Source organism: Saccopteryx leptura, chromosome 4, assembly GCF_036850995.1.
Source record: "Saccopteryx leptura isolate mSacLep1 chromosome 4, mSacLep1_pri_phased_curated, whole genome shotgun sequence".
In the NCBI taxonomy this organism is placed as follows: domain Eukaryota; kingdom Metazoa; phylum Chordata; class Mammalia; order Chiroptera; family Emballonuridae; genus Saccopteryx; species Saccopteryx leptura.
Window position 1 is genome coordinate 115,251,076 of NC_089506.1, and position 12,574 is coordinate 115,263,649.

General features: G+C 47.3%; 1 protein-coding gene across 5 annotated transcripts in view; it reads right to left on the reverse strand.

The window, feature by feature from the left end:
- The window catches only part of DCLK1 (doublecortin like kinase 1), a 384,157-nt gene that overhangs the window by 54,465 nt on the left and 317,118 nt on the right, over nucleotides 1-12,574 (reverse strand). For all 5 annotated transcript variants that reach the window (XM_066381031.1, XM_066381032.1, XM_066381034.1 and 2 more), the window contains exons 9-11: nucleotides 4,124-4,181; nucleotides 3,499-3,618; nucleotides 35-181 (exon numbers count right to left, since the gene is read on the reverse strand). In XM_066381031.1, coding sequence (XP_066237128.1) covers nucleotides 35-181; nucleotides 3,499-3,618; nucleotides 4,124-4,181 — 325 coding nt within the window. The remainder of the gene's footprint in view (nucleotides 1-34; nucleotides 182-3,498; nucleotides 3,619-4,123; nucleotides 4,182-12,574) is intronic.

The window sequence follows — 12,574 nt, forward strand, 5'->3', positions numbered from 1 at the left end:
AACTCTGGCTGCCCCGACTCGGTCGTTCTCTTACCAGCAGGTTCTCGGGCTTGATGTCGCGGTGGACGATGTTGAGGCTGTGCAGATACTTGATGGCACTGGCCAGGTTGTACAGCATCCCACTGGCGTCTCGCTCCGTGTATTTGTTCGTGGAAGTAATGGCATCGAAGAGGTCTCCTCCCTGTGAACAGAGCAGCAGGCCCAGCGGCGTGTTAACCAGAGGCCCAGAGGAGCAGCCGGAGAGGACCACCATGCCCCGGGGGAAGGAAGAACAAACGCAGGGCCTTCCGGTCCCCAGGGACGTCCCTGCCGCATTCCTCTCAAAGGCCCAGACACCTCACAGTGATGTCTCTCTACTGCAGAAGCCACTGGCTCCAGAGCTCGGACTGCCCTTGGACTCACTCGCAGCTGCGTCCACAGGCCCGGGCCACAGGAGGGGCGGAGCTGGGTCTGGAGGGTAGAGGCCTGGTGACACCTGGGTGTCCCGGTGGCGTGTGGCCCCTGCTTCATAATAACCCCCAGCAGAAATTTAAATTCAGAATCCTAAACTCCCTGTTCAAATAAGTTTGTAAAATATGATTTTTGTTTGCTCGTTTATAGTTTGCATTGGGGGCTGGGCAGCACCAGGTGTATGTGGTCTGTGAAATTGCAAATTACCTTCCCGCTTGGGAAGGGCCATTGCTTTACTAATGTTTGCTGGGAGAGAGGTTTTCGCCAGAAAGTTTTGAAAAGAAGGAGTGGAAGGAGAGGAGGCAGAAAGAAGCCATATTTGCAGAGGGAGGGAAGGTGTGCAGATGGGGAGCCAGAGCTGAGGGGCTTTGTGAGCTCCGCTGAGAGTGGTGGGCCTTTGACTCTAGGAGAAACTGGAGAAGATTCTCCTGGCTGTGTAGCCAGAGAATGTGTCAGAGCTTTGGGAGCTCTGAATGAAGAGGGAAGTAGGGAAGTGTTTTTCCTGTTTGCTTGTCCACTGGTACACGACTTGAATAAAGGAATGGCCCACCAGTTTTTGGCTCCACTGTATCTCTACCATCTGCCCGAATCTCACGGGAACCTGCATGTGCGTGGCTGCGACTGCTGCGACCCCTGGCCCTACACTCCCCAGACGGGAAACAGGTCATACCATGACCACACCCTTCTGCCTTGTGAAATTCAAGCACACACACACACACACACACACACTTCATCCCCTAGAGTTGGCTCTCTTGGGTGGGTGTAGTGCTTTCTTTTCCAATAGTGTACTTCTTTGTAAGCAACAGAGAAAAGAGCCAGAAACTGTCATCACATAAGTGAGAGAAAGAGAGGGAAAAAGGTGGAGAAGTTTCAAAGGAAGTTTTCTAAGACCGTTATTCACCTGAACCTTTTGTTTCCCTCGTTCCCTGCTAATTTATTGTTATTTGGTGAAACAGAATGATTTTTGGCTCCAATTTTAGTTCCATTGATTTGAGCTGGGTCAGGAAGCTTGGGTCTGATCAACCAACAGTGTTGGCATCACTTTCATGGCACACACCACACAGCCTAGCACAGCCACCAGCTGTGTCCGTCTGGTACTGAGGATGGCTGCAAATTACTTTTTCTATTTAAACAGCAAGAGCATGAACATAGTGCTTATAGGCTGGCAGTTTTCAGATCTCTCTGTACGGCCTGGCCCTCTGCTGCCCTTGTACAACCTCTAATTGGCCTCAGCTATTCCCAAACTGTTGATATGCACACATTTTTCAGAGTGAACACCGGCTCTCTGGACTTTCTGTTCCTCTGGCAGGAAGGCCGCTCTGGGGTTTGCAGTTGTTTCCGTGCTGCTCCGGCAGCGGGACACTCTCCGCAGGCAGTGTGCACGGTGCCCCCTGCAGGAGGCCGGCAGCAGGACACCCTCTGCAGGCAGTGTGCACGGCGCCCCCTGCAGGAGGCCGGCAGCGGGACACCCTCTGCAGGCAGTGTGCACGGCGCCCCCTGCAGGAGGCCGGCAGCGGGACACCCTCTGCAGGCGTGTGCACGGCGCCCGTGCAGGAGGCCGGCAGCGGGACACCCTCTGCAGGCAGTGTGCACGGCGCCCCCTGCAGGAGGCCGGCAGCGGGACACCCTCTGCAGGCAGTGTGCACGGCGCCCCCTGCAGGAGGCCGGCAGCGGGACACCCTCTGCAGGCAGTGTGCACGGCGCCCCCTGCAGGAGGCCGGCAGCGGGACACCCTCTGCAGGCAGTGTGCACGGCGCCCCCTGCAGGAGGCCGGCAGCGAGACACCCTCTGCAGGCAGTGTGCATGGCGCCCGTGCAGGAGGCCGAGCGAGGGCTGTGTGTGGTGTGGCAGCACGCCACCCTCTCCCTGGTTACCAGGCTCCAGGCGCCCTGCAATCCCATTTCCTCTCCATGCTCAACAAAGCCAATCGCCCCTTCCTGAGGTCGGCCTGCTACCCATCCTTGGCACCACACGGCCCCTACTTCTGAGGGCACGTCCTGGGGGCCTCACCCCTGGATTGCTGTGCTGTGTCCGATGTCCCGCACTGCCTCCGCGGGCACCCCGTCACTGACTGTCACCTCCCCATGTGGCGTGTTGGCACGGATTGTCTTTCTCTCTCCAAGGACTCAGCATTCCTTTCCTGTGGCCCTCCATGTCCTGCCCCCATCCTTCCTTCTAACATCTCGTCTCCCACCCTACCCAGACCTCCACGATCCCTGGTCACCAAAGCAAGCCCAAATCCCTCTGTGCTCCAGACTGGTCCTCACTCGAGTTCCCTTCCTGGGGTGGCCCTGTCCTCACTTTGTCTTTCCAAATCATGGGAAATGCCAAGGGCCTTGTCACAGGGGCGCCTCTGTGCACAGAAAGCTTGAGAAAAATATAACCTGAGAAAAATGTAACTTCATAAAAACTAAACATTCAATGTTCTAACACTTCTAATTATTAAAAATTTCAAATATCCAAGAAGAGGAAACAGGCAAGTCATTTTCACTTACATGCGATCACCATCAGCATTGCATCGTTTCTATATTCTATGGTTTAATGGAATAAAAGTGTAATTTCATGTGACAGGTGAGATGGCAACACGCACTGAAAGATGAGGACTACATACATGCCTTATTGTTGGGACTGTGCTATTTTTCCGTTACGTTGGTGACTAAAAGCGTAAACCTTGTTTTTTTATAGGAATGGGTGACACCTGTGGATGCAGTTCATGGAAGAGTGAACAATTTCTACTGCAACGATAACAACAATCATACCGGCACCTAATATGTCCTGTGTCCCACAGACCGGTGGATGCCATTGCTTCTACCCCTGCAGCATCACTCGGAGGCAGGTACGACTAGTTTGTACACGTAGCACAGGGAGCTATTTTGATCAAGGGGCTGGGACTTGAACTCTTGTGGTATCGGTCTAATATGAGCACTCTCAACCATGAGATGCACATGTATAGGAATGAGGCTGGACACTGATGGGGGACTAAAGAGTTGTAGTATATAGAAAAGTGCGGTGCCTCGTGGAGGGTTCTCTCTTTCCCACAGTACACACCTTCACCAATTCCATGACGAGGTACAGCTCGGTTGGCACATCCATTTCTTCAATCAGAAGGACGATGTTGGGATGCTTTACCCTCCTTAAGATAGACACCTCGTTCTGGATCATGTGCTCCTGTCCAGGAAGATGGAATCTTCATCAGCAGCCAAAGAGAGGTGGAGCTAACTAACCCAAACAAGTAAAACTATACTGTGTGACGTTCAAGGGGCATGTATTTGGGTAAAACACAAAGAGTATATCTTAGATTCTAGTATTCAGGTAGTCTAGAATTGCCAAAACGCATTGAAGGTCCCTAGACAATGCCTGTAATTTCAGAACCTATCGCAGTAGCTATAAGTACATGTGGAAGGAGGGGATGAAACTTAAGATCACAAAAGTTATGGAAGAAAGTAAACAAGCAGGCAAATAAAGATAAGAACAAAAGTAGCATCCACTCATTCTAACTAACTTTTATTCCAGGCCACTTTATGTTATAAAGTTATAATCTAATTAGTATATTACTTCCTATTCCACCAACATGCAACAATTGGGGTGAATTTATGTTTTTTGGGGGAACAGATGTCTGTTTCTGTCTACCCCATGAGTACTGTATATTCATCAACATGAACCTTATACATACTTTGCCTCGACACTTGCTTTTCTTGATAATTTTCAGAGCGTACTCCCTAGCAGTTGACCTGCAAAGAGAAAGCATTTTTAAAAAAATAAACTTAATTTCAGATATATTGAATTGCATTGTTAAGAATTTACTTCTTATTCCATGGACCTTGCCTCATGGTATAAATATGTGAATGACTCTCTTTTCCTTTTTGAAAAGGAAGGTGTAAACTTTCAGGGGCGGAGCCAGTGTTAAGACCACAACTATTTGAGCAGAGAAACACGGTGAGATGTAAACGCAGCCGCACCTGCACTGAAGCCGCGACCCGCTAACACTGGCTTGCGCATCTCCACCCACTCGGGTGCCCTGCCCTGCCCTGCCTTCCGAAGTGAGTGACGTGGTCGGGACATGGAACAGATGTGTCTGCCCTTCCTCTTTTTGATTAGTTCCTCTTGAGCTTTTCTCAACAGGAAGTGTGGCTGTGACAGTTTTCTGAATGGATCATATGGTCACACTGAAAACTCTAAAGAAGCAGGTCACACGTTTTTAAGACTTGGGTTCAGGGTGCCCACCCACAAGGTTTGCTAGAGGACTCAGGGCTGACGTGTTCAAGGGATAGAAAGGGCTCCAACCATAATTGAGCTTTCTGCCACCTCTTGGGCCTCTGATGGCCCCTCATTTCACAGAAATAAAATGGAGGTGACGAAAGTTTGCTATTTTCCCAAAGCCACACAGCAGTGTTAAAAGCAGGATGGATGCTGAGCTTTTGGGGTCTCTGCTTCACAAAGATCCCAACTAACACTGCCCCTCCTCCATGATGGGGGTGGAGGGAGGGTTAGTCATGCCACTACCTTAGAGAGCTTCCTAACTTGTGTTAACATTCCTGAGATACTGCAGTGCCGAACTCTGCACAGACACAATGCATACCTAATCATCGAAATAAACGACTACTTCACAAGCAGTGCCCCTTCCTCTCTGGTAGGAGACCACAATAGCCTAGGCCCTAGGCCAGGGGTCCCCAAACTACAGCCCGCGGGCCACATGCGGCCCCTGAGGCCATTTATCTGGCCCTCGCAGCACTTCCGGAAGGGGCATCTCTTTCATTGGTGGTCAGAGAGAGGAGCATAGTTCCCATTGAAATACTGGTCAGTTTGTTGATTTAAATTTACTTGTTCTTTATTTTAAATATTGTATTTGTTCCCGTTTTTTTACTTTAAAATAAGATATGTGCAGTATGCATAGGGATTTGTTCATAGTTTTTTTTTATAGTCCGACCCTCCAACGGGGGGTCTAAGGGACAGTGAACTGGCCCCCTGTGTAAAAAGTTTGGGGACCCCTGCCCTAGGCTTTTCCCTGGAGATAAAATCCAATTTTAGGGATTCAAAGGAATAACATGAAAGTGAGGTTGATAACGAACAAAATTTTTTAAAATAGTGTTTTTTAAATCTTCATTATGGAAAATCAAAGGGAAGTTCCCCTTGTTACATGATTAGAGCCAGAGAGTGATTTGCTATAAACAGAGTAAGAGGCCAGACATTAACAACGTGTTTCAAGGGCATTTTGGAAACCAGTCTTGTCACTTGCTTCTCAAAATGCTTTTCCCGCTCTACTTCCAGCCCCCTGCACGGTGCTGGCTTGCCGGAAACAATAAACACTGGCCAAACTGTTGTTAATTCTATCTGGTGAATAAAACCAGAAATAAGATCATCACTTTGAAGCCTGTCTTCTCCACTAGAGGGCTTTTCAGATCCAACGGGAACCTCGGGGGGTTCTCGGGCGAGATGTGTTGTACCCACAGGAAACCGAAGTGCCCGGCCTCATGGGGAAATGCATCAAGAGACCCAAGGATGCCTGTGTTGATTCTTCAGGCCCACAGCTGGGCAGAGGCCAAGATCCAGGAAGCCTGAGCCCTGGCTACATGCAGGGCTTCGTGCTGTGTCCCCACATAAAACCGCCAGACCATCTGCAAGGCCCGGCACAGGCATGGAGAATAAGCTCTTCAATCAGAGGGTAAAAGAGGTTCTACCATAGGAAACTTAAAATGTGTGGGCAACTGGGTACATGGGAAGTGGACTCATTCATGTACAGAGGGATCCCTCCCGTCACAGAAGAATTAGGAGCTTCTCTCATAGGCTTCTGAGGACATGTTTTGTAGATTTAAGAATATTGATCAAGAGGAAGACTAAATGCTGAAGTACTTCTAGATTCTGCTTTTTGTAAATCAGAGAAAAATGATGGTTTTGCAACTTTGAGATCAGAATCCATGAGCAATTTCTTTTCTTTTTTTTTTTTTTTGTATTTTTCTGAAGCTGGAAACGGGGAGGCAGTCAGACAGACTCCCGGATGCGCCCGACCGGGATCCACCCGGCACGCCCACCAGGGGGCGACGCTCTGCCCACCAGGGGGCGATGCTCTGCCCCTCCAGGGCATCGCTCTGTCGCGACCAGAGCCATTCTAGCACCTGGGGCAGAGGCCAAGGAGCTATCCCCAGTGCCCGGGCCATCTTTTGCTCCAATAGAGCCTCGGTTGCGGGAGGGGAAGAGAGAGACAGAGAGGAAGGAGAGGGGGAGGGGTGGAGAAGCAGATAGTCGCTTCTCCTGTGTGCCCTGGCCGGGAATCGAACCCGGGACTTCTGCACGCCAGGCCAACGCTCTACCGCTGAGCCAAGCAGCCAGGGCCATGAGCAATTTCTTATTTGGCTTAAAAGGTTTCATCGGATGGAGTCTTGGACCGACTGCTTTGGGAAAAGGCAGCCATCCCAGAGGGGCGAGGGGTGAGCCGGGCTGACCCTGGTGTTCCCACTGGGCACCCCCACAGCGCAGCTGGAGGGACAGGACAGTGCCGGCGAGGAGAGGGGCTTTCCTCTGCCTGCAACGCCATCTTGCGTTTCCCTGGGGTGAGTAACATTACAGCACTCAAAGCAAAGGGCTGGTATGGGTTCCAAGAAGGCTGAACCCCTCTGCAGCCAGACAGAAAAGGAGCAGGGTCCCCAGGAAGTGAGCTGGTGTGGCTCCCAGGACACCAAGTGCCTGGTTCTGTCCTGAACCTAGAGCTGTGGGTTGAAACGTGGGCAAGTCTGAGCTGCAGTGGCCCCGGGGCTAAGCAGGAAAACGGACCTCGTGGCACAGGATCTCACACAATAGGGCTAAACACTCAGCTCGAGTCACCCATATTTATATCCAACGAGTCCCAGAGTGGACCACCAAAATTAAACTGCCAATGCTCTTTCTTGATTCTTTGAGGGCAGAACTATAAAGTCATAATAAAATCCTTATTACGGAAAGTACATGTTGATAGGGTAGTTGCTGAGCCTAAAAACAGGTGTTAGGACTGTACACCCTAATATAAAAAAAACAACAACTTAACTGCTTATTGCTCTAAGCTGGTAAGTGAAAACACTTGGAAAGGAAGAAAACCTTAAATAAAGCATCCGCCTTCTTGCATACCTGGCAACCGAGGACGTGCCTGTGTAATCATTCAGCAAGCAGCGACGAGTGTGGCGAGTGAGACCTGGTTCTTGTGCCCACACAGTCTATAGTCTGCTATTTGGAGAATACTGAAAACCTGGATAGCTGATGAAATGCCAAACACTGGCTTGCTTGTTCCTGAAACTTCTGCTAGACCTCTTCCGGATCTGTGTGACTTTGACCACCCCAGTCAGGGTAGCTGCTGCCGCAGCACAGAGCTTGGTTTCCTCCTGGTCTGTGGCAACTCCGTGTGGAAGGGCCCCTTCCCATTTGGCTTGACCTAAGGTTTGAGCCCAAACTACCATAAAGAAATTTTCATTTTTTTTACAAACTTGAGCTTACTTTTTACCTTTTTTTCCCCTTCATTTCCAATTGAGAGGAGGGGAGATAGAGACTCCGCATGCATCCCAACTGCAATCCACCTGGTGACCCCTCTCAGGGATCAATGCTCTGCCCATCAGGAGGCCATGCTCACAACAAGGCTATTTTTAGTGCCTGAGGTGGAGGCTCCATGGAGCCATCCTCAGCCCCCAGGCTGTTGCTCTTGAACCAATGGAGCCACGGCCGTAGAAGGAGAAGAGAGAGTGAAGGGGAGCGGGAAGGGGGGAGAAGCAGATGGTCCGTTCTCCTGTGTGCCCTGACCGGGGATTGAACTCAGGACTTCCACATGCTGGGCCAACAGTGTACCACTGAGCCAACTGGCCAGGGCAAACTTACTTTTTAATGTCTGTGCTCACTATGGCTTGGAGAAAGCTGTCTTATTGAACTCAGGGTTGATTCTCAGCCCAGCTGGTCCTCCTCCACACCATGCTCACCGAGGGCAGGAGAAAGCCTAGGAAATGGGCCCAGCTGGCAGGATGCCACTGCCCTGGACTAATGTGCTTTCTGTTGCTGTTCTCTGTGTTTTGAAAGTCTTTAAAAGTATTATGTGGAAAAACAAGAACAGCTTTGTAACCATTCCTCTATCCAGTGCTTACTGAACTTCACAGCAATTCTGTCTCCAGGCTGGTTCTCCAGGAGGGGAAGGTCTCATCTCCCTGCAGCGCCCCGAAGCCTGGTACAGCCTGAACCTGCGGGAGCTCCAAACGTGTCAGTCAGCTTGTGGAATCGCCAGAGGATGGCAGCAGTGAGGACAATGCCAGGAAGAACCCGCAGCAAACAGGGTTAGTGAGCAGCACGCTTTTCCCAGGCAAGTGTCATAAAGCTATATAGCTCGGCCACCTTCATAAGGGGTGACTGCGGAGGGCAGAGGACTGGGCCATCCCGGATCTGACGCCTCCAAGTGGGGTTTGATTGTGAATCCGATGGGCCATCAGGGGCCAGAGCATCCCCAGGGAGGAGGGAAGGAAGCACACCCCCAGCCCCTGAAAAACAGCTAAGCGTCTCCACCCAGCTTCGCTCTCCTCAGCAGGAAATGCCTTCACCCTGTAGCTATGTAGTTCTCGGGGTTCCTGAGGATTCTGGAGATTTTCTAGGTAGACACCCCTCATGGTGGAGACACTTGCATCTCAGCCCTTGTGATGGGTGGGTTTGAGCCTGCCCACGCCCATTCTGAAGTCAGCAGGTGTTGCTGTGCGGTTCTCCGGCTTTACAGGTGGAGGAGCGAAAAGCAGAGTCACAAACAGCTAGGATTTTAATACAGTTCCGAGGCCCCCATTACCAAAAAATGCCTTCAAGTGCAGGTGGGGACCACATCACCTGTTCCCGCGGTGTGCGGTAATTAGTTCAGGCAAGGCCAGGAAAGCCAGAGGTGAGGCACAACATTGTGAGCCCGCGTCACGTGCTCTGACCCATTGCTCATGCTTTTCAGCTCTCTGACGTTTCTCTGGGGTTCTCAACATGCTTGGGAAAACAGCTTCAAAACAGAGCTTGCTTCAGTCTATCCCCTTCATTTTGCACATCCTAGAGGCTCCCGAGGCCACTTGGAGAAACTGCTACTAGAGGACAGGAGAAACCTAAGTGGACCTGGCAGCCACTGTCCAAAGATACATTGGCATGGGACCACGGAAAGAAAGGCGGTGTAGCACAGTTACTGTATCCATGGTTATAGCAAAATCTCCCCTGGGACAGCAGATAATTAACAAAAGGGGGGCAGGCTTCCTCTTGTTATTACTTATTCATTCTTCAAAACATGACAGAATGTAGCCGCAAGCAATGCGTGCCAATCACAACACTCTTAGCTCGCTTTTATTTTCTTGGACCTCTGGAAAAATATTGAAAGAATGTTTCATGATGCCTCTGGGGAGAGAGAGTGCATGCCATATGTCCTCATTTGGAGGGACAGGGATACTGACACCTTTTGGAGCCATCTGGTGTTTGGATTCTCAAGTTCATACAATGCAACCCAAGATGTGAACTCATGCAACATAAACACCATGCAAACTAGAAAGCAGTAAATGAATCACGGATGGAAAAGTGAGAAATGTTTATTGTGGAAAGACTAGTACTGTTGAACTAAGATGCCATCCTGATCCATTGACTAGCTAGGCCACTGCACCAGACTCAACAGATGACGAATGCTGGCACATAACCAGATACCCCACAGTGGAGGGGTATGGCAATCTGCTAACAGAGGGGTTTTCTGCTACAGTGAAAATAAAAATGTTAAAATCAGTTAAAGTATACCTGAAGTATGAAATTATATCAGCACACTGTTTCCATCCATTACCTTGAGAACGGCTCTCCTGATTTAATATCTTTTTCTTTTCTTTTTAAAATTTTTATTTAGACGATTAAATTTAACAGGGTGACACTGGTCAACTAGAGTACATAGATTTTGGGCAAATATCTCCACATCATTTGGACAGTCAATTATGTTGTATACCCATCACCCAAAGTCGGATCATCCTCTGTCACCTTATATTTGTCCCTCTTTATGTCCCTCCCCCTCCCCTATTTCCCTCCCTCTTCCCCCTTTCCCCTCCCCCTGGTAACCACTGCCCTCCTATCTATGTCCATGAATCTCAATTTTGTGTCACACTTATGTATGGAATCATACAGTTCTTAGCTCTTTCTGATTTACTTATTTCACTCAGTATAATGTTATCAAGGTCATCCATGTTGTCATAAATAATCCTATGTCATTGTTTCTTATGGCTGAGTAGTATTCCATAGTGTATATGTACCACATCTTCTTTATCCAATCTTCTACTGGAGGGCATTTTGGTTGTTCCGTGTCTTGGTCACTGTGAATAATGCTGCAATGAACATGGCAGTGCATGTGTCTTTCTTTATGTACCAATTTTTTTCAAGTTTCGGAGGTATATACCCAGTAGAGAGATTACGGGTCATATGGTAGTTCTTTTCTTAATTTTTTGAGGAACCACCATACCTTCTTCCATAATGGTTGTACTACTTTACATTCCCACCAACAGTGAATGAGGGTTCCTTTTTCTCCACAGCCTCTCCAATACTTGTTATTACCTGTCTTGTTGATAATAGCTAATCTAACAGGTGTGAGGTGGTATCTCATTGTAGTTTTGATTTTAATTTCTCTTAATAGTTAGTGAAGATGAGCATCTTTTCATATATCTATTGGCCATTTGTATTTATTTTTGGGAAAAGTGTCTGTTCATGTCCTCTCCCTATTTTTTTTTTATTGGATTGTTTGCTTGTTTGTTGCTGAGGTTTTTGAATTCCTTATATATTTTTGAATATTAACCCCTTATTTGAGCTGTTGTTTGAAAATATCATCTCTTATTTAGTAGGCATTTCTGTTTTGTTGTCAGTTGTTTGTGTGTTTTTTTGCTGTGCAGAAGCTTCTTAGTTTGATATAGTCCCATTCATTTATCTTTGCCTTTACTTCCCTTGCCTTTGGGGTCAAATTCATAAAACATACGGCCAAGGTCTATGACTTTAATACCTATGTTTTCTTCTATGTAATTTATTGTTTCAGGTCTTATATTTAGGCCTTTGATCCATTTTGAATTAATGTTTGTACAAGGAGACAAACCATAGTCAAGTTTCATTCTTTTGCATGTGGCTTTCCAGTTTTCCCAGCACCATTTATTGAGGAGTTTTTCTTTTCTCCATTGTGTTATTTTGGCTCCTTTATCAAAGATGATTTGCCCATATACATGTTGTTTTATTTGGCTTTTGATTATCTTCCGTTGGCCTGTATGTATGTTTTTCTGCCAATACCATGCTGTTTTGATTATCGTGGCTCTGTAGTATAATTTGAAGTCAGGTATTATAATGCTTCTAGCTTCTTTTTTTCTCCTCGGGATTACTTTGGTTATTGGGAGTTTTTTATGGTTCCATACAAAGCTGATAGTTTATTGTTCCATTTATTTTAAAAATGACATTGGAATTTTTATGGGAATTGCATTAAACTTGTATATTGCTTTGGGTAATATGGCCATATTAATTATATTTATTCTTCTTATCCAAGACCATGGGATATTTTTCCATTTCATTGTGTCTTTTTCAATTTTCTTTAACAATGCTTTGTAGTTTTCAGTATATAGGTCCTTTAAATTCTTTTTTTTATTTAGACAATTTTAACAGAGTGACATTGATTAATTAGGGTACACACATTCAGAGAAAACATCTTCAGGTTATTTTGACATTTGATTAGGTTGTATACCCATCACCCAAAGTCAAATTTTCTTCCGTCACCTTCTATCTGGTTTTCTTTGTGCCCCTCCCCTCTCCCTAACCTCTCCCTTTAAATTTTAAGTTATGTTTATTCCTAGGTATTTTTTGTTGTTGTTGTTGCAACTGTAAAAGGAATTTTTTTTTAGTTCATTTTCTGAAGCTTCACTGTTGGTGTATATGAAAGCAATAAATTTCTGTATATTAATTTTGTATCCTGTGACCTTACTTTATTGGTTTATTGTTTCTAACTGTCTTTCTTTGAAGTCTTTGGGGTTTTCTATATACAGGATCATGTCATTTGCAAAAAGTGAAACCTTTACTTTTCTTTCCCGATATGAATGCCTTTTATTTCATCCTCTTCATGCTCTGGCTAGAACTTCCAGCACTATGTTGAACAGAAGAGAGAGTT